This window comes from Triturus cristatus, chromosome 2_2 (assembly GCF_964204655.1).
Source record: "Triturus cristatus chromosome 2_2, aTriCri1.1, whole genome shotgun sequence".
Lineage (NCBI taxonomy): Eukaryota > Metazoa > Chordata > Amphibia > Caudata > Salamandridae > Triturus > Triturus cristatus.
The window spans coordinates 82,947,720-82,969,187 of NC_140582.1; the positions used below are offsets into that span (position 1 = coordinate 82,947,720).

The 21,468-nt window shown below is 45.6% G+C and overlaps 1 protein-coding gene across 2 annotated transcripts in view; it reads right to left on the bottom strand.

Annotated features, from left to right (window-relative positions):
- Nucleotides 1–21,468, bottom strand: part of SRP72 (signal recognition particle 72) — a 259,141-nt gene that overhangs the window by 68,578 nt on the left and 169,095 nt on the right. For both annotated transcript variants that reach the window (XM_085641079.1, XM_085641078.1), the window contains exon 13: nucleotides 4,374–4,469. In XM_085641079.1, coding sequence (XP_085497205.1) covers nucleotides 4,374–4,469 — 96 coding nt within the window. The remainder of the gene's footprint in view (nucleotides 1–4,373; nucleotides 4,470–21,468) is intronic.

The following is a 21,468-nucleotide window of genomic DNA, read 5'->3' on the forward strand; positions in this document are numbered from 1 at the left end:
TTCTGGTCTAGCTTTAGCACTATGTTCTTTACTCCAAATGCCCAGACCTGTACAGTAGTTTGCTTTACATTCCAATTTGAAAAAACAAACCTTTACTATTACTCAGAATGCTCTTCAATAAATGAGCCAATTGACTAGGAATGGCTGTTGTCAGGCAGGTCTAGGGTCACGTTTGTAAATATGCAGATAAGACTGGATTAATGCATATTACTACAAATTCATATCAACTTCATGTTAGACTTCTGCTTGAACTCTCTTTGGTGCAGGAGATCTTTACCATGTTCCATATTGCTTCCCTACATGGAATCTGGGTGGGGCCATTTTATCACTCCTCTGAAGCCTATCAAACTGATTTTGCACAAAGCAGTTCATATGCACATTCCAAAAGATCGCTATCTACTCAACTGACTTCCAGTCGAAGAGCAACCTGTGTCACGACCGACAAACAGCAGGGTAAAAGGAATCTGAGGCTTTATGGGCTAGAGTGTGTTCAAATCAGGGCCCCACAGTTTTCTAATCATATTTGTTCACCCTAATCGATTAGATGAACATTTATCGTGAGAATAACACAAGCAACCAATCATGCACTACTTCCAACCAGCCATGGGTACCTTTGATATACTGGTGCAACTCTCTCCACAAAACAGGCCAAGAAACTATATTCATTAAAATCTAATGTCCAATACTTTCTCAGTTACCTGCTTCTCAATGCATTTCACAGCAATTATGAGACACCCCCCCCCCCCCGCCCCCATGTCAAAGGCTACTCTTTAACTACCGCTCCTTCTATGGCTCCCTCATTTATGCTAGTCTGGACACAAACTCCTTATATAATTAGCCTCTGCCTCTCTACCTGTAGTCCATAAGTGAAACTTGATTAAATTATTTCTTATCCAAAGTCTTAGACATTCTAACCACAAAATACTGTTCATATTCTCAGGTGAGATGGCTACTTTCCATCATCAGGAAAACCTTAACTGTAAAGTTGTATCCCTGTTGAATATCTGCGAATGGGTTGTGTTGAATGTAGTTTATTTCCAGCCAAGCATGATTCACGAAAAGTCATTTCTGTACGTGAAGCAGTTTTTGTTAATCTGAACCAATTTCCTAAATCTTGACTTGAACATGTGGGTCATAGTTCCAAAGCAACCAGCCATCGTATGCTCTATCAAAATTAGAAAAACGGTTTTTATTTTCAATTACTTCATGAGTAAATGCAGACTGCAGGTTAGGAACTAACTTATCTGTGATCATTTGAAAATAAAACAGCAGATTCTCCTTTCTTAACGCTTATGTTGGAACAAACGTTCTTTTCATGGCTCTGCCACCTCACCTGGTTCGATTTCTGCACAGACCTTTGTTTTCCCCAGCAGTTATTTAGTCAATTCTGCTTGTTGACTGGTGGTTCACAACACAGCTGTGCTCCAATGTCAAGTAAGCCTGCAAATTGTGCCCCCTTTTGAAAAAGTAGCTACATCCCCCTCTAGTCTGGCTCTGTCAAGACTTGATGTCGATAGTAGCATGTTTCTAGTTAGGGAACAGCACTTTGGGCCCGTCGCCCTTAATGCTGAAAACACAGATCACTAAGACCCAAGCCATTTCACTTACGCATAAGCAACAACCCAAAAGCGGCAATCCGGGACAGTGGGAACAGAAATTAGTAATTAGTCTGGCAAATGGTCAATGGGTACAGATTTCACAGTGACAAAATAACTTTACCAAACTTGAATAAAATATGCTATACAAGATCCTACACAGATGGCATTACATACCTGTCCATCTACATAAAATGGACAATAAGTGTCCAGAAACCTGCTGAAGGGGTGATGGGGAGCTGGGCATGCTCATAGATCTTCTTGTCATGCACATGCCTACAAACATTGGAGCAAATTGCTACATGGCATTAAAAAAATTACAGGGTCATTTACAGGGTCGAACTGGAAGCCCCTTCAAAACGATCTAATTTTAACAAGGAAATAAGGGGAAGACGATCTCTTTCATGCTCCTACACGCAAAACATACTAGCATTACACCATGATGTAAGGAAGCTTTAGTAAGATGTGGTTACAATGATATGATGACTTCTGAGCAAGGCAAAGCTGGCTTACAAGCTGCCTTACAAGATGAAGGACAAACAAAAAAAGTCAAGGGACTACATCAGCATAACATGCCAGAGGGGACTATTTCCCCTCTGGCTACCTTACCAGATGGGAAGTGTTGATGGCATGGTACATTCAGCTCATCCGTAGCAGTGAAGTTCTTATGGTGTAATGGGGTAGAACGCAGACGGCCGTGTTTAGTCCAATTACTGCAGCAGTCAATGAATTCTCATTGACTTTTTGCCGTTATTACACATTGTATAAGTGTAAATAAAACTACCATCTGATATCTAATGCTACTCAGTAAGGTAAGTGGTCAAGGGTTTGAAATGAAGCCATAGATCAACTAGCATCAATAATGCAGCAACAGCTTGGTTTCCTAGGTCTAAACTAGACAATTGGCCCTGTATAAGACCATTTCTGTATCAATATTTGGAAGGCAATCTGAAAGCCAATCTCGTAATGTATTAAGAAGTGCCTTTTCATATATAGTGGCAGCTTTTCACCGAATCCTCACCAGCAATGGGATGCTGCACATAGGATAGCAGTTCATCAATGTCTATGGTCAAGAGTTTTTTAAAATGTTGGTTTCCAAATCACTGAAGCAACAGATCTTATAGGGAGTATCTATGCTTTCCAATGGTTCCTGTGGCAATTTCCAGTCTTATTTCATCAGTATTGTTAGTAATGTAGTCTTTCACTCTGTAGTTCGATATTATATAGTCTTTTAGGAAACAGATTTACCAGATACTTCAGGGTCATAACTCTTCCCTTGACATCCTTGCTTTTAGTAAGCTTCAACTATAAAGGTCAATTGAAGAATAATTTTCAGTCCTGGTACTGTGTATGTTGCGAAGTGTATGGCTAAGTGACCCATAGGACTGCATGGACAGAACCATTCAAACGATTACACCAGACATTCGAATTCTGGACCCCTAGACTTCAGGACCACAGCAACCCTGGAGTGACTAGTCTAACGAGGAGACATTACCAAAAAACACAACAAAATGTTTTGAACAGAGTGAATATTAACCATTTACAGATGTGAATGGTTAGGTTATGCTTTAATTGTCCTTTGTGATACATCCTCTCCTGGCACCGGTTTAATCCAATTGTGACCTATTACAATAGTTTCACAGGAGACCAGTTTTTGATTTCAAGAGCACTGACAAATTCCAACGACCAATACACAGGCTTGCTGATACAAGTATATGCAGGTTCATCAAAACAGAAAATACAAGGAAGCTATAATAAGAAGCACTCAACAGTTGTTTTCGTAGAAGAGGATTGTAACACATTAGCAAGCAGTCTGCAAAGAATCCAAAAGTGGTGTAACTAAGTTATTACTACGTTTATTAGGTTACTGAGTAACACTACTTAGTAAAGGGATGAGGTAAAACTTTATAGAAAAAAAGGATTGACACCTACCTTGATAGGAAGGGACCTAACTTAATAGGAACGCTGGCAGCCTTTTGAAATCTTAAAGATGACTTGTCAGAGACGCAGTATGGGTGTGTTCAAAGCCAGGTCAAAGGCTTACATTTCCTTTAGCTAAAAACAGTGGTGTTTTTTCCCTAAATATATACCGTATGACTGATCTGGCTTCTTGGATGCATTAATAAAACCTTTTGAGAATGCTACCACTTTCAGGATTGTTTGCTATTATTCAACAGTTTATTTATATACACAATGATATTGTGAAAATATGCTCTTTTGGGTCCTAGGCAATCCTATGACTGAGAATTGCAAGGTTTATTACAAGCAACAAGAATGGAGATGCTCCTTTTATAATAATTGAATGAGTCTTGTATGCTAAACTTACTCATATCTCATCTTTCAATTCACTATAAAACAAAGGTTCAGTTAGTGTTTCTTTCCATGAAAACACATTTTCACACTAATGATCAATAGTCACTTGTCTGCATGGTTAATATTCCCAGTGCAACACAGATTAGTCTGGTTATTTTGAAAAAAGGACCATGTAAGTAACCACAAAATGTAAGAGAGTTACACTGTCATTCAACGATTTTCACAGAATCTTAATGAGGATGCTCTTTTAAATAGAAAGCGGGTGTGCACCCTACTATTGAGATGGGATGAACAAGCATAGCATTATAAAAAACAAGACAGGAAGTAATGTAGCTTGTAAGTGAGACTGCTGAACCGAGAACAGATGCTTCCAGAAGTGCCCTTTCGGCAGCAAAGATAGCATTTAAAAATATGTTTTTCATGGAGAAATATGGCCAGAAAAATAACTGAAATTAATGTACTTACCTGGTTTTCCTGATACCACTGGATGGCTTGTGTAAAAACCTCAATAGCACTGTCAATGTCCTCTTCATGGCTGTACATCATAACCAGGGCTGACACCTACAGAACAAACATTGCTGCAATATCAATCCGTGGTATAGATTTCTACATTTCAAGGTCTTTTCCCCACACCCAACCACTGAATGACCCCAATACAAAGGACAAGCTCACAATAAAGAGAAATAAGTTACAGGCAGTTATTCTTAACTCATTATGATCATTAACAGAAAAATATAGCATCTACTGAGCCAGGTATAATTAAAAATGTGTAGTCGGATCACATTGGTCATTCTAGTACAGTGCATTGTCTGCAAACATACAACAAATCACTTCTATACTCTTCACATTCCCACTTTTCAGAGTTGTCGTTAGCCCAACGTGGGTACCACTGTTGAGTATGCTGAACCATGGATATGCTAATCCAATGTAGACAGTCATCATCGGCCATTGTACGTACACAATCTCTTATCATGCAGTATGAAGGTTTGTAGTAAAAGAGTCACTCTTGTGATTTTGGCACCCTATGATGACCCTCAACCACCACCATTTTAACTGACTTTAGTGTGTTATCTTACCCTAGCCTTAATGTAGGATGGTCTTGAATATGCCTGCTTCTCTTCTGTAATCTTGCTGTCTTTCAGTGGGAGCTTACTATTGGCTTTGACATGGCCTCAAGTCACTCTGTTTTCTGACTCTACCTTTCTTCAAACTTTTCTGTGTGCACAGTGGTGCTTGTAAGTTGTGTGGATGAGAATTATAGGTTCTTACTATTGGCTTTGACATGGCCTCATGTCTTTTTGCTGTCTGACTCTGCCTTGCTGCTGCGTGCACAGAGGTGCTTGCAAGTTGTTTGGGTTATTCACATTCAAGGTCTTTCTGTTTTTCTAGCGATTGTTTTTGTTTAATGTACTCTGGAAGGCCTTGTGAGAGCTTCATCAAGATCGAGGCTGGAAGAAGTGAGAATGGAGGAAGAGACGCGAGAGCTCCTTACTGCCAGGGGATGCTAGACTTGGAACTTGGCCAGTTCTGGTAAAATTCCTCTGGCGGTGGGAGGTCTTTCGCAAATCTTCTAGTGTGTTTAAAGCCGATGGTTGCAGACTGAGAAACTGGGAGTCTGGAATCCGAGCGAGGGCAGACGTGTCTATCTCGGACTATGTACCCTGGTGCTGAGCTCTGAACCTCGGCTGTTAACTTCCACGGTCAGAAGTGGGCTGAGATGCAGATGCAGTGTTTGCACCAGGTGATGTATAGGCAGTGGCTTTGATCATTTGAGGGGTTTTCTTTGTGGTGTGGAAGGTGCAGTATACATCTCTGTATATATCTCTTTCTGATCTCTTGCAGGACGTCCAGTGTATCTTATCTTTTATATCAGCTACTACTTGTGTATTAATCAGTATTATTTTTGCTCAGTTATTGATTCATGCCTTTAGATTATAAGTTTGAAACATATATTTGAATCTTATGCATTTGGTATCTGAGACAGCCTTAATTTAGAGAGTATTATGTAATAAACCCAAAGCCTTATTCTAAAAGAGAGAGAGTCCATGCATTTTATTTAACTTGTTCATTTAAAAGTGTTTGATACTAATGAATCTGCATTTACTGATCTATTTGGCCTACCGTTCATTAATAAACTTGTGTGTGTTATTTCAAAGCACCTGAATTTGTCTTTTGCCTCCAAAGTGGGAATGCTGTGCAAAGTGTGTGTGTGTTAAAGGTACAGTGATACATTTGTCTCTCTTTAGGGGAGCGCAGGGTTTGGGTGCGTCCTTTTTTTGAAAAGCAGATTCATTACAGGGGTAACTTTGCAAACTGCCCATGATACCTCGTAAACAAGATGTAGCATACTGAGCAAGGTGCATGAATCAACTGTGTCACTATAGAAATATGCGTCCGTTAAAAAGTCTTGGTGTTTAGGGAGGGGCCACCGCAGTAAAGCCACTGCTACTCAGCAGAGAAAGAAGCAGCAAGTGTTCAATGTGTGTTTGTCTAATTTAGGCTAATCTGTCGACAGCCCAGGTATACAAATCTGGAACTACTGACTGTGCCAAGCTAGATGGATGAAGTCCGTTAACGTGTATGGGCTTCTACAGCAGGCCAGACTTAAAGAAGGATCAAATCCATGCAGGAGCGCTGGGGTATAGTACCTCCTTGTCAAAAATTTGAAATATTACAATTTACAGCTAGAGGTCAATGATATGCTTTCAGTGTGTGAATAGTACGACTATCATAATTATCACAAGAAAAGGAGGATGTGGAGGTTGAGCCTAAGACACTTTCCACCATTTTTGCAAATCAATGCAGAGGCATTGTTTTTCCTAATGGATACAGAAATGATAAGGTTAGCAAGAGCGTTACCAATGGTATCTTTAAGAAGGACCAACAGAAAAGATTGTCACACTTCAAGATGCGATCGTACATCTCTGAAAGAACAGTGAAAGATCAGCCACAGCATCAAGACTGCAGAATTTCCCTTGTCATTCTGAATGTCACCAGCAGAGATTCATTCGGTTGTCGGTTTTCATTTTATATTTTCTGTTTATTTTACCGTGGAGTTTGAAAAGTGGCAGTGTAACCAGATGAGTTCTTCATAGCACTAGTAGGAAAGGGTTAGTGATGGACAGGAAACTCGACCTACGATTGAATTCCTTTGCAAGGCCATGCGTTTGTTTCATTAGATGGATCTTAAAAATGTTTTAATATTTCAGACAGCTATACTCGTGTGACTGTGATGTCACTGCTGTGGAATCCCAGGAGTTCTCCGCTGTTCCTCTTTTGTTGCCTGGACCAAAGGTGTGCAAACAAATATTAAAAGCTGAAATTTGATGGTGAAAAATCACATTCGAAAAAAATCAAATTTTAGCGAGAGAATATAACGAATAGTTTCTTACCTGTTGGTGTAGTTTTGCAGCTTGAAGATCTTTCTGGATTCACTATGCTGTGCATTATTCCGCGGTCTGGTGGTTGGGTCCGGAATCGTAGTCTTTCTTTTGTCCTTTTTTTTGTAGCCCAGGTGGGCGTCGACGTCCCAACATTTGGTGTACTTCTCGTGACGTCGGCATGCTTCCTGCGGAAGTCCCACCTTGGGGCACCATCTTCGGGTTCTTTGTTCCCTTTTTTTTTTTTTTTGGAACCCTAGGCGTTCTTTAGTAATTTCCTTTTTCAATGTATCCACTTTCAGTATTCTTTTATTCTTTTACTCTCTGTCCTTCCACCTTCCTCTCCTGCCTCATCTTTCTGGCGGAAGTGGGTGGGTTCGCTAGTGAATCCAGAAAGATCTTCAAGCTGCAAAACTACACCGACAAGTAAGAAACTATTCGTTTTGCAGCATGAATCTTGCTGGATTCACTATGCTGTGCATAGACTTTGTAGCGGTTTGTCATCTTTGTGGCGGCTGGGTGGAAGATGAGCGTTGGTCGTTGAATATATGTTGAAGCACCCTTTGTCCTACTTGTGCTTCCTTGTTCATTTGTATATCCACACAGTAGTGCTTAGTGAACAAATGCACTGAAGCCCATGTTGCCGCCAGGCATATGTCTTGAACGAGTGTGTTTGCTTCTTTCTTGTGGAGTGGGCCCATGCCCCCTACGTTAGCTCTTGCCCTGCCTGTTTGTGGCAGAATTGTATCGTTAGTGCGATCCATCGCGCGATGGTGCTTTTTTTTACTGGTCTACCCAGGAAGCTGGATGCGAAGGACACAAAAAAACTGCTTGGTTTTCCTGTACTCCTTTGTTCTCTCGATGTAGTGCATCACCGCTCTTCTAGCGTCTAGAGTGTGTAATGCCCTCTCTGCGCTTGTGACTGGGTTTTGAAAGAAACTAGGTATTTGAATAGTTTGGTTCATATGGAATGCTGACACGACCTTAGGCATGAAGTGTGGGTCAGTCCTCATTACGACTCAGTCCTTGTGTATTTGGATGTAGGGCTCTTGCAGCGTTAATGCTTGCAGTTCGCTCACTCTGCGCAGCGAGGTTATTGCTACCAGAAAGGCTGTTTTCATTGTCAGCATTTGTAGTAAGGCCTTGTGGATGGGCTCAAAGGGCGCCTTCACAAGTTCCGTCAGGACTATGTTAAGGTTCCATGCCGGCGGCGCAATCCTCTTTGGTGGCGCTATCCTTTTTGCCTCTTGCAGGAATCTCTTTACTACTCGTCTCACCTCGTGTGTAGGCCACAATCGCCGCTAGGTGGACTCTTAGCGAAGACAAATTTAGCTTGGCTTTTAGTAGATGCGTGAGGTATCTAAGCACCGTTGATTCCCTGGTCAACTTATTTTGCAGTTTATTTTTTCTGCACCACAGTGTGAACCTCTTCCATTTTTCCCCATAGCATTTCCGTGTGGTCGGTCTCCTTGCCTCCCGGAGCACTCGCATAGTGCTTTGGGGTAGCTTAAGGTGTGCGAACTCTATGTCTTCAGGGGCCATGCCGCTAGGCAGAGGCTCTCTGGCTCTGGGTGTAGAACTTCTCCGTTCTGCATGGAGAGTAAGTCTTTTCTTTTTGTGAACTTGTGTGGTGGCCCCTGTGCCATTTCCACTATTTGCGCGTACCATGTCTGTCTTGCCCACAGTGGTGCCACTGGGATCAGCGTCATGTTGCTGGTCCTGCACTTGTTAAGTACCCTGTGTATCAGTGGTATCGGTGGAAAAGCGTAGGCAAATGTTCTTGACCAACTTATCCATAGGGCATTCCCCTGGGATAGTTTTCCTGGTTGTCTGGATGCGAAGTTTTGGCATTTTGCATTCAGGTGTGTTGCAAACAGGTCTATTGTCGGTGTGCCCCACCTCTTGAATAGTTTTTGCGTTTCCTGCCCATTGAGTTCCCACTCATGGGATGCTGAAGTCTGCCTGCTGAGCCAGTCTGCTTCTACATTGTCCTTCCCCGGTAGGTGTATGGCCAGCAGGTCTATTTTGAGCGTGATGGCCCATTCTCCAAATTACCTGTGCCAGGTTGGACAGGGGGAACGATTGTGTCCCTCCCTGCTTGTTTATGTAGAACATAGTTGTAGTATTGTCCGTTTGTATCAACACCCTTTGGTTGCACAGTTTTTTCTGGAAGGCCTTCAGTGCTAGCAGTACGGTCTTTAATTCCAGATAGTTGATGTGTCTGACCGCATCTGCTGGAGTCCACAGACCCCTCACTCTGAGCATGTTCATATGTGCTCCCCATCCTATTTGGGATGCGTCTGTGGTGATGGTCACTGATGGGCTTGGTGGTGTTAAGGGCTTCCCTATTGTTATGTTCTCCCTGTTCCACCATGCTATCTCTTCTTGCACTGCGTGCGTTACAACCACTAGATCCTCCCAACTTCCGTTTACTTGTGAACATTGCTGTTGCAGCCATTCCTGGAATGGTCTCATGTGTAGGCGTACATTGGGAACTAGGTGAATGCATGACGCCATCATCCCCATGATCTTGCTCGCTGTTCTCACTACTGTCAGAGCTCGCCCCTTCTGGTAGAGGCGCGTCTCCTTCAGCAGGGCTAGTGTCCTCTTCTCGCTGGGCATCACAGTTTTCTTTACGGTGTTGATCTGCGCCCCCAGGAAGATCTTCACTTGTTCTGGTTCCATTGATGATTTCCCCCAGTGTATTGAGAACCCCAGCTTGTTAGTGTCCTTGTGACACGCTGTGCGTGTTCCTCGCATTTTTCGCGTGAACTTTACTTTATTAGCCAGTCGTCGAGGTAAGGATACACGTGAATTCCTTCCCTCCGCAGGTACGCTGCTACTGCGGCAAGGCATTTGGTGAAAACCCTTGGTGCAGACTTTAGACCGAATGCCAAGGTTGTGAATTGGTAGTGATCCTTGTTGATGGTGAACCTTAACAGATTCTTGTGCTGCCTGTTCATTGGGATGTGCAGGTAGGCATCTTTGAGATCCACGGTGGACATGAAGTCTCCGTCTCTCATTTGTGGGAGTAATTCTTGTAGGGATGTCATTTTGAATTTTTGCGTCCTTACGTCCTTGTTTAGGAATCGTAGATCCAGGATGGGTCTCAGTGTTTCGTCCACCTTTGGTACCAGGAAGTAGTTTTGAGTACACTCCCTTGTTCCTTTCTTTGAAAGGTACTGGTTCTATGGCCTCCTTTTGGAGTAGCTGTCGTGCTTCCTCTACGAGTTGTGCCAGCTCTTGTCCCGAGTGTTCCCTTCTCTTTGGTTTTTTGTTTGGGGGCCTCCTTTCCAACTCTATGCAGTATCCGTACTGTATGATGTTGAGTATCCATTTGTCTGTTATTTTTCTCCATTCTTGAAGGTAAAATCGGAGTCTGCCGCCCACCGGTGTTGCATGCTCGTAGGCGTTTGGTTCGTGTAACCATCTTTTGTTGGTTCCTTTGTGCTCTACCCTTGGAGAGATGTTGTGGATGAGCACCCTCCTCCGTGCGAAGTCACTTTGAGGCGGGTTGGTCTCCCCCTCTTCTTCTTTGGCCTCGTCCGTTCCCCCTACTGCGAAAGGACTGGCCCGAGGCTGGTACTGCCCGTTCTGTTTCTGCTGCCCCTGTTGACCGTGACCCTCGCCTTGCTGGAATGTTTGATGTGACGTTCCCGGCTGGTTTCCTCCCCTTCCGTAAGGTCTCCGTGTCGGGGTACCTCTTCTCATCCCTCTGAACTGCAGGGCCCCCATGTACCTCGCCGTCTCATTCTCTTTTTTGAGTTGGGTGAGTTTCTCATCGACTGGTGCCCCGAACAGCGTTTCTCCGTTGAAAGGGGTGTTCAGGATGCTGTTCTGTACCTCTTGCTTGAATCCTGAAATTCTGAGCCAGGCCTGTCTCCTTTCAGTGATTCCTATTGCCATCAGTCTGCTTGATGTCTTTGCCCCGTCCAACGCTGTTTTAAGGCATGAATTTGCTATATTCTTCCCCTCTTCCACTAGATGCGTATCTCTTTGTTGGTATTGCTTGGGGAGATGTTGGATTAGGTCCCCCATTTCGTCCCAATGTTGGCACTGGTGCCTGTTCAGTAGTGCATTGGAGTTTGCCATGCGCCAGTGCATTGCCGCGTTTCTCTCTATTTTTCTGCCAGTGAGGTCCATAATTCTGCTCTCCTTGTCAGGAGATGGTCCAGAGGTTGCCGGAACATTGGCTCTTTTTCTGGCTGTAGATGCGATAATGGAGTCTGCTGTGACAGATCCCTTGATGTATGGAGGGTCCTGGGAGGAGTGTTTATATTTTCTCTCTGTTCTGGGTGTGATGGATCTGCATGTTGCAGGGTCCTTGAACGCCTCCTTCCCCTGGTTCATGACACTCTGAAGCATGGGGAGGAACTGGCTCCTAGTTTGTATGGGGAGCAGTGTCTCGAGTAAAAAGTCAGCTTTCGGTTTTTCCTCCTCTAGTTTCACGCCAAAAGCTACAGCCGCGCTCTTTACGACCATGTTGTAAGCCCCAATATCATCTGGTGGAGAAGGCCTCGAAGGATAAGTCTCCACGGGCTCTTCTGGATTTTCGGCGTCGAGGTCCTGCCATTCCAGGTCTTGCGTCGTCTACGGCGCCGAGCTGTAGTTCGATTCCTGTTCCTCTTCCCCCTCATAGTAGAGATCATCTTCCTCTTCTTCGGGAGTTTTCGACTGCTCTTCGACCTCGACGATAACTGTCGGTGGTTTCGTCGGGATTGTGAATTTCTTCATCTTCTCGTCGAACTCCTTCTTCCTTTGACGGATGCTCTCCATCTCCGCCTCCAGCCTTCTCTTTTTCTTCTCCATGTCGGAGGCATGTTTGGCGTCGAGCGCTGGCCTTTTTGACGGAGCTTGCGTCGACGCGACCTTGTCCTTCGTCGTCGAACGCCCTACCTCGTGGGCCTGTTTCGACAAACTTTGTTTTTCGGCGGCCTTCAGCACCTGGGAGTCCTTTTCGAAGGATCCGCTGGGCCTTTCGTCCTTGGATCCACTCGCGGTCGTGGAAATTTTCGGCGCCGGTGTTCCCTTCGAGGACTTAGACTTTGAGAGAATCAGTCTCTGTTTTGCGGGGCCCTTTCGGGGTTTTTGTGCTCGACGTCTCTCCTACCTTGTCAGACGTCTTCTTATCGGTCTCTGCGACCGTGAAGTCATCAGATCCCTCGGCGACGTTGTCTTCATCGTCGGTGGAGAGGCCCAGGTCGTACAGAGACGGGGCCTTCCATGTTGTAGTTGGCCCTCCTCTGCCTCTCTCTCACCCTGAGTGTCTTCGGTGTGAAGGTGGAGCAGGCGTTGCAGTCTTTGCTCTCGTGGTCGACTGGCAGGCAAAGGTTGCAGACCGGATGTTGGTCCTTCTGCGCGTATTTGTGGTGGCAGTTACGGCAGAATTTAAAAGGTGTTTTGTCCATTCCTGTGCTCAGTGTCCCTGAGTGCGCATTCTCCGTTGGACGTCGAAGATCTCGAGGTTTTCATCCTTCTTCGTCGTCACGGCTCGATGTTCTTCCTGTCTGTAGTCTCCTTTAATTTTCCTTCGATGAAACTAGTGCTCTTCTTCTCTCTTCGTTAAAAAACTCTGGAGCTTCTCGGTGACGATGCAGACCAAACGGCGGAAAAAAGAATCTGAAGATGGCGCCCCAAGCATGCCGACGTCACGAGAAGTACACCAAATGGTGGGACGTCGACGCCCACCTGGGCTACAAAAAAAAAAAAAAAGACAAAAGAAAGACTACGATTCCGGACCCAACCACCAGACCGCGGAATAATGCACAGCATAGTGAATCCAGAAAGATTCACGCTGCAAAAACTTCGAAAACAATTTGCCAGGAAACTTTGCCATCAGGCAAAATTGTGCTCAGTACACAAACCCTTTTGTCTGCATACATATTCAGATTACACAATTTAAGAGCCTTTTTTTCAATAGGCACTGTTCAACAGAAAGGCAAGATGAGATGGAGGCAGCGAGAGGCTCTGTGGGTTCCAAGTATGGCAGTGGGGGAAAATGTAATTTGTTTCTAAAATCAAGGTAAAATGGATTACTCCCTTCAGAACATACTAAATTAATACTGACACGTCCACGCCCATCAGCGACAGGAAGAGGCAGCACTGTGCCACTACCTCTTGGCCTGGCGAGGTGGATTCTCAGGAGTGTTATGGCCGAGTGATTTCAACGTGCACCCTGAGGTGAGACCGCAAACGGACGCCTGCATCATTCCAGCCGGCCACTGGCCCAAACTTGCACTTGCACTTTGCCCCCAGTCCCCGGAGGGACTTCAAAACCAGCGCAGCAGTCCCGAAGGCGGGAGACCGCAAACGGACGCCTGTATCATTCCAGCCAGCCCCTGGCCCAAACTTGCACCTGCACTTTGCCCCTAGTCCCTGGAGGGACTTCAAAACCAGTGCGGCGGTCACGCAGGGCGGGAGACCGCAAATGGACACCTGCATCATTTCAGCGGGTCCCTGGCCCAAACTTGCACCTGCACTTTGCCCCTAGTCCCTGGAGGAACTTCAAAACGAGCATGGCGGTCACGCAGGGCGGGAGACCGCAAACGGACACCTGCATCATTCCAGCCGGCCCCTGGCCCAAACTTGCACCTGCACTTTGCCCCTAGTCCCTGGAGGGACTTCAAAACCAGCGTGGCGGTCACGCAGCGTGGACGCTCGCGGGGCGTGCCCGGGCTCAGACAGGGCGATGACGACCCGTCTTAGCCCGTCATAGACCGGAATAGACTGGGCTGAGCCACGGCTTTTGATTAATCATTAAAAGGCACTGTGGTAGAGGGTAAAACGCTGACGTTTTTATCCACGTGCTCATTGATATTGAGACTTGTTATCCTCGTCACCTTTAATACAGGGATTTTCCTCGCCGACAACAGACAATAATACATGTACTGACAGATAACTATTAATTGTAATTCGGATTATTTCTTGGCTTATATGGGTTGTTTTGTGTGAACTGAGGTGGGTCTTATATAATTTCTGTGCACTGTTCTTCATATAATTTGAAAATGGGGAAAAGAGGCACTAACTGTAAAGGTCAGAAGCAGACCAATATAGAGGCTCGCTCGCGTCAATCTCTACTTAACTACTTAACGGGGGCAATGGGCGCTATTGAACAACAGATTATGACCGTAGAAGAGTCGCTGAGCTTGGGTAACCCAGACCCTGGTGGATAATACCCCACAGGGTGCCCTGTTCCACCTATTGAAGCACCCCAGACAAGCCCTAATGGTTGCATTGTAGATACATCAGGTCACATATCAGGAAGTAATCAAGATTACGAGTGTCAACCAACCTCTAAGCGAGCAAAAAATCCTGTCACGCTTCCTAAAGTAACGGGGATCACAGGTTCGCCATCTGTGGTACCCCTGGTAAAAACATGGAAAAAGGCCCCTAAAAAGGGCATGCCCCTAGTGACACAAAAACTAGAGAGTAGGGAAAAACCTTCAGATAGTTCCAACACACGTACAAAGAACGAGGTGGTTAAGATAAAAGCCAAATTGGACTCTTTAGACACCTTTCTCAGAGTTACATTGGACAACCTATTAGGCAGAATTGGAAAAATGGAAGACACATTACTTAATGGTTTGTGTAAAGTACAGAAAACGGTACAGGAGCCATTAGATGTGCACAGGAGTAATCGAGCCCAATTAGTTAACAGCGAGAGTTATCAAGCTATTGACCCTGCCCCTTTTAGCAATAAGGAACCGAGCTGTGCACTACATTAAAGAGCTGAGAAATTCCCCATTATTAACCATGAGGCTCGCTTCAACACAATTTCATCAGTCCCATCTATATCTACTCATCCCCCAAATCCCAATTCCAACACCACTAGTACTATGAACGAAAATGACGGTAATTGGCATAAAACACGCCTGGATTTACCGCCTGCCACCACCCCTTATGTAGTGGTGCTAGCTAATGTTCCGAGAGTACAGACGGGGATGGTGGAATCATGGGAGCCCTTAAGGAACAGATCGTTACACTGGCTAGGTACTAGGGTGGGACTAACAGAGATTATATGAAGAATTTAAGATGGCTAGGAGAGTATCGCGAGTTGGTAATGGCCGGAAGAACTTGAACGGGGACTGTGTGGTACGGACATTCAAAACTCCGCAATTAGTGCAACTAATCTTGAATAGAGCTGGTAGCCATACAATCACTACCCAGGGTGTCAATTTAGTACCATTGGGTTATTTTTATCACCCGAAGAGTAATAACATTCTTATTAACTTGAGGGAACCACATATCCCAAGCTATAGAAACCAGTTCAATGTGCCTGACTAAAATCGGTTTGAGACACTCACCAACCTCGATTTAGTTGACTGACTACTAACGGGGGAACATTAGTATATAGTAACACTCAGTATTGCGGGCACCTTGTACAGCGCGGGACATCTGGTACCGCTATCTATCAACACAATAACTATCGAACACGGCTCCATTGAGAAGGAAAGCGCAGAGACAGTATATGACTCGCTGGGCAAAAATACGTTAGAATCGACTTTATTCCCACCGAAACAATCTAACTCCATTCCATCTAATGTTACTAATGTGAGGGTCAATGAATGTGGTAAAGAACTGGAGGACAAGTGCCAACTCCTGTTTTGGAATGTTGCCGGTTTAAAATCTAAGGAGACTAATATTTTATGGATCGAGTTTGTGAAAAACTTTACTATTGTTAGCCTACAAGAAACCTGGGCAATAGACCCTATACAAATAAGTGGCTACAAAACATTCCACACTCCAGCCATTGCATCATCATCTGGCAGAGCTAAGGGGGGGCTGTGTACGTATGTTTCAAACTACCTGACCTTAGGGAAAATGTAATTCACTGCTACTCAACCCTACTATCATATAGTTAGTTTACATGTGGATAGCACTCTTTGCTTGGTGGTACTGAACTTCTACAACAATGCGACATCTTAGTCGATTAAAGAAACATTGAAATCCCTGAGCCGACATTTACATAACCTACATACTCGATTAAACAAAGAGTTATTCGTGATACGGGGCGGGGATTTTAATTCCCCCATATGTAAACATGCTGATAAAGATGTTTGTGGTTTAATGTACGAGAAAGGTGATAGCTTTGCTCATTTTCCACACACAATATATGGCGATTCTTTGAACGATATGTTCACGTTTGATCTGGGATTTGTTAATAATTTTTGTTCACCCATGGTACCTTTCTGCCCTACTTTTAACGCCCGTGGTACATTTTCTACCATAGATTTTATTTTGTCTTCTTGTAGATCCTCATCACGTATTAAAATCTTTAAGACACATGAGATCGCCTTAAGCGATCATTTCCCTCTAAGTGTAGATGTGATAGTACTTAACCAGAGCACCAACGCTCGAACCATATCCGTGGATAATGTCGATAATATTGCCTTGAGCAGGCAAAATGGATATGCACTTAAATGGGCTACTGTGGATACTAAGGAACTTATCACAAAAATTGTCTCAAACTGTAAAAGTATGTTCCTGCTATGTTTGGACGAACAGTCATCCAGTCAAGAGATTATGGAATTTTTTTGGGCTATCTCAAATTATATAAAGAAATCACTTTTGTTGAAACTAAGAGGAAAGCTACTAATAAACAAGGATGGTTTGATACCGAATGCACAAAGGGTTACACTAAACAAACACTACATTCATGCCACAGTAAAAAATAAGGATCATATAAGGGAGGCAAGCAGAAATTATAAAACTGTACTTAAAGCTAGAAAGGCTATTTTAAAAAAGGAAGCATGGCGTGCTTTACACGATGCTTCAAAAAGTCGCGATTCCTCATCCTTCTGGAAAGCGGTGAATGTTGATAAGGAGATGGCCTCCATGTAGATTGCCATCTCTGAACCAGAATGGATACAACACTACTCAAACCTGTATAATAACCCGATAATAGACGTTCAACACGGAGGTTACAGCGCAAGAATTAAGATTGGATTTTACACTTAATGAGGTCACCGCGGCAATTAACTCTAGCCTGGGTGGACCTTTTTAAATCTAACTTAGCATTATGGGGTCCGCTTTTAACTCAGGTTCTTAATGCATGTTACGAAAGTGGTTTACTACCATCTTGGTACGAATCCACTATCGTGCCAATTTTTTTTTTTTTTATTAGCATTTTAATTGTGTACAATCAAATACAACCATAACATTTCAGTCACAGTACAACAGCATCCGTCATCCAATTCTTGCTGTTCCATTCCTGATCAGAGGCCCCCCACGCCCATCGTCCCTTATCGCATGTAATAACAGCGGTTAGTTCCCTTGATGCAATTGCAAATATTGGGTTAGGTACGTCCAATAGTCTCTTGGCTTCGATCTGGTAGGAAGTTCTTCTTCATAGGTCCTTAGGGTGTCTCTACAGTACGTTAAGTCCGCAAGCCATTCTTTAGGTTTCGGGATCTGCCTGCCATTCCAGCAGAGCGAGACCCTCCTTTTGGCCATTAGCAACGCTATCACACAGAATCTACGCTTTAAGGCCCTAAACCCGGGCAGCAGTCCCAGCAAACAGGTTTTGGCCTCACAGCACACCTCACCGCCCACCATAGCCCCCAGCAGCTGCGTCACTTGTACCCAGTATTCCCAAATTGCCCCGCACGACCACGCCAGATGAATATAGTCCGCCCCCTCTGCACCACAGCACCCACATCTAGAATACTCCCGCAGCCCATATCTGTGTAGCCTGGCAGGCGTGTAATACGTCTGGTGTAGGTACTTGAAATGTAGGATGCGGAGATTGCCATTGGGCGTTAACATGCCAGTTAATGTACAGGCAGTAGCCCATTCATCCTCTGTTAGTGGAGTGCCTAAGCAGCTATTCCACTTCTCCATGGAGGCATTCGTATTTGCCGCTATGTCAGCTTGGATTTTCGTATACAGTGTAGATACCAGGTGCTTGGCCGTGGGTGTGGTGATTAGCCGGATACGTTGGGTACAGCTGCTTCACAGCTTTTTGCAGCCTGTGATAGTTGAATCGGAACAGTACAGTCAAATTACTAATGAATGCCAATTGATCTAGCATTTTAAAAGTCCCATCTTCGTACAGATCCCCCAGCGTGTCGATGCCCACCTGGCGCAGCAATTCCAACCCACTTCCTCCTGCGTGACTGAAATTTCCGGATGCCATTGGAGCCGGAGCGCCGGGGCATACAGCGGTAGTTTATTAGCTTTCCTGCCCATAATATGCCATGCTTTGTTCGTGGCATCTATTGTGTTAATGTCTTTCTTGTGTAATGGAGGCCTGCGATGAGTTATAACCGCTTCTAGCGTGATTGGCAGGGCGTCCCCTTCTTCGATTGCAGTATGGGTGAGAAATGGGACTTTGTGGTACCAAGGCACAGAGGTAGTAAAGTAAAAAATCGGGAACTCCGAACCCACCCCGGCTGTACGGCAGTGTAAGTGTCCGCATCTCAACCCTAGCCGTCTTTCCCGCCCAGATGAGCCGGAGGACCATCGAGGTAATACGTCGAAAGACCTCTGCTGGAGGGTGGATGGGGATGTTATTGAAAAGGTAGAGTAGCTTAGGCAGCACTACCATTTTGACAATGGCAATGCGATCCGCCAGAGACAGTGGTAAGTGGATCCATCTCCCCACTTTCTCTTCCAAGGCATCGATTGCCCTCCCATAGTTAGTCCGGATCACAATTTCCGGATCTCTGTGATACCACACACCCAAATATTTTATCGGTCAGTCTTCCACTCCAGAGGGTAGTCCATGGGGTGCGGCTGCGTGCTGTCCGTCAAGGGAATGATCATGGACTTGGCCCAATTTATAGTGACACCGGAGTGGCGCGCAAATTTAATATATTCCCTCAATAACGGGTTCAAATTGTCCCTTGGGTCCCTCACATATAGCAACATATCGTCGGCATATATGTGCAGCGGCCGTTGCGGAAACTGCAGAGCCGAGTAATGATGCCCCTGCCGGATTTTGCACGCTAGGGGCTCCAACGCCAGCGCGAACAGGAGAGGGGACATGTCCCCCTCCGAATGTCGATGGAGTCTGAGATATAGTTATTCACCCGAACCCGTGCCACTGGCGTGTCATATAATAATTGCATCCATTGGAGGAACATGGGCGGAAAACCCATCCTTCGCAGCACCGCATTCAGGTAGGTCCACTCCAATGAATCAAAGGCCTTGGCCGCGTCCAAGAAGACCGCCGCCGCCTTTGTCTCGGGTGTTAGATAGTGCGAGAGCGCGAACAGTGTTCGGGTATTGTGCGCAGTGGAGCGCGACGGTATGAACCCAGATTGATCGGGCAGGATCAGGTTGGACATTAAAGGGTTCAGTCGGGCAGCAAGCAGTTTGGCCAGGATCTTATTGTCCACATTTATAAGGGATAAGGGTCTGTACGAGTCACAGAGCTCCGGATCTTTTTGCGGTTTAAGCAGTGCCAATAGTAATGCTTCCCGTAGGGTTGGCGGCAGGCGCTGCTTCTCGTGGGCATTGCCATACATCTCCACCAGACGAGGGGCTAGCTGGTCCACAAAGGCCTTATAAAATTCACATGTGAACCCATCTGAGCCTGGAGCCTTACCATTCGGCAGCGACCTAATCACCTCCGTGACCTCTTCTACCGTGATGGGCAGAGATAGTTATTCCCGGTGCGTGTCTGACAGCCACGCTATCGCCACATCATCCAAATACTCCACTATTTCCGCCGAAGTGGCCGTTGGCCTGGAGGCGTACATCGCTCCATATGTGGCCACGAACTCGCCCAGTATTTCCTGTTCTCCATACTTCCTCTCTCCCTGCTGACCTCGAATCATCTGAATGCTCTGCGGGGCACGTCCTTCACATATGTTAGCCGCCAGGTGCCTGCCCGGTCTGCCACCCTCCCCATAGGCCCTCGCTACCTGTCTTTTCGCTGTATACTTAATTTCGTCTTCCGCGAAGCTCTGGAATTCAGAAAGTGTTTTTCTAATATCCCCTAGTATTTGAACGTTTTGTGTGTTCATAGTCCCGTTCTAAATTTTGTAGTTTTTGCTCCCTTGTCTGAAGCTGTCGCCGTATGTCTTTAAGGATACCAGCGTTAGTGCTTATACAGACGCCGCGTATTGTGGCCTTGAATGCCTCCCAGAGTACGCCCGGGTCGTCTGTAGTAGGCGAATTGTTAGCAAAATAATCCTGCACCGCCTGCCCGATGGTATCGACGTACATGGGATCTAGTAGTGCTTTAGCGTTAAATCTCCAACTGAAGGGAGGTGGCGTATAGTTCGGGAGTTCCAGGGAAAGGAGCACCGGGCTGTGATCCGATAGCGTTCTAGGCAGATGTCGAACCTCCCGTGTCCATAAGGCAATATCCCCAGTCACCAGCCAGTAATCTATGCGGGACCAGCTACCGTGCGCCGCAGCTACATGTGTGGCTTCTCTTCCCTCGGGGTATCTACTTCTCCAAATGTCAGTAAGTCACCTGTCCACCATTATGTCCTGTAGGACATGCAGTGCGCGTCTGTGAGGTTCCGTTGTCGCTCCAGATCTGTCTACGTCATCACAGAGCGCTAGATTAAAGTCTCCTCCCCAGATCACGTGGGGGGTTTGCAGATCTCGCAGCTTACCCCACAGTGAGTGGTAGAACTGCGGGTCATCCACATTAGGCCCATATACATTCACAACAGCCAGTCTTTGTCCCCGCAGGAGACCTGTTAGAATGACAAAGCGCCCCATGTCATCCGCCTCATCCGTGTCTATCGCATATTTTAGTCCCTTTCTAACCAGTACCAGCACCCCCCGTGCATATGAGGAGTACGAGGAGTGATGCACTGACTCAGCCCACCTCCGTCCCACACTGGCTTGGTGTGTCGGTGCACAGTGAGTCTCCTGTATGAGGGAAATGTCGATGCGCAGCCTGTCTAGGTATGCCAGTGTTTGCCTAATTTTCTTGGGGTTACCGAGCCCCCGCACATTCCACGTGAGCAGTCGGATGCACCCAGCTCCTAACCTTTTCTCAGCCATGTCCCAGTACTGATGTTATTGCACCATTCAACCCCGCAGTTAGTGAGCGCGCCCCAGTGACTATCTAGGCATGGAAGGACCCCGGTGTTCCTCCCCAATAGTACTTGGATTTCAGCGATGCGTCTCATGCACAGTGACCAACATATCAACTTCCCAACCCCATCCCACCTCCCCCCGCCCACTTCAGCACCCCAACCATGCCAAAGACACACACC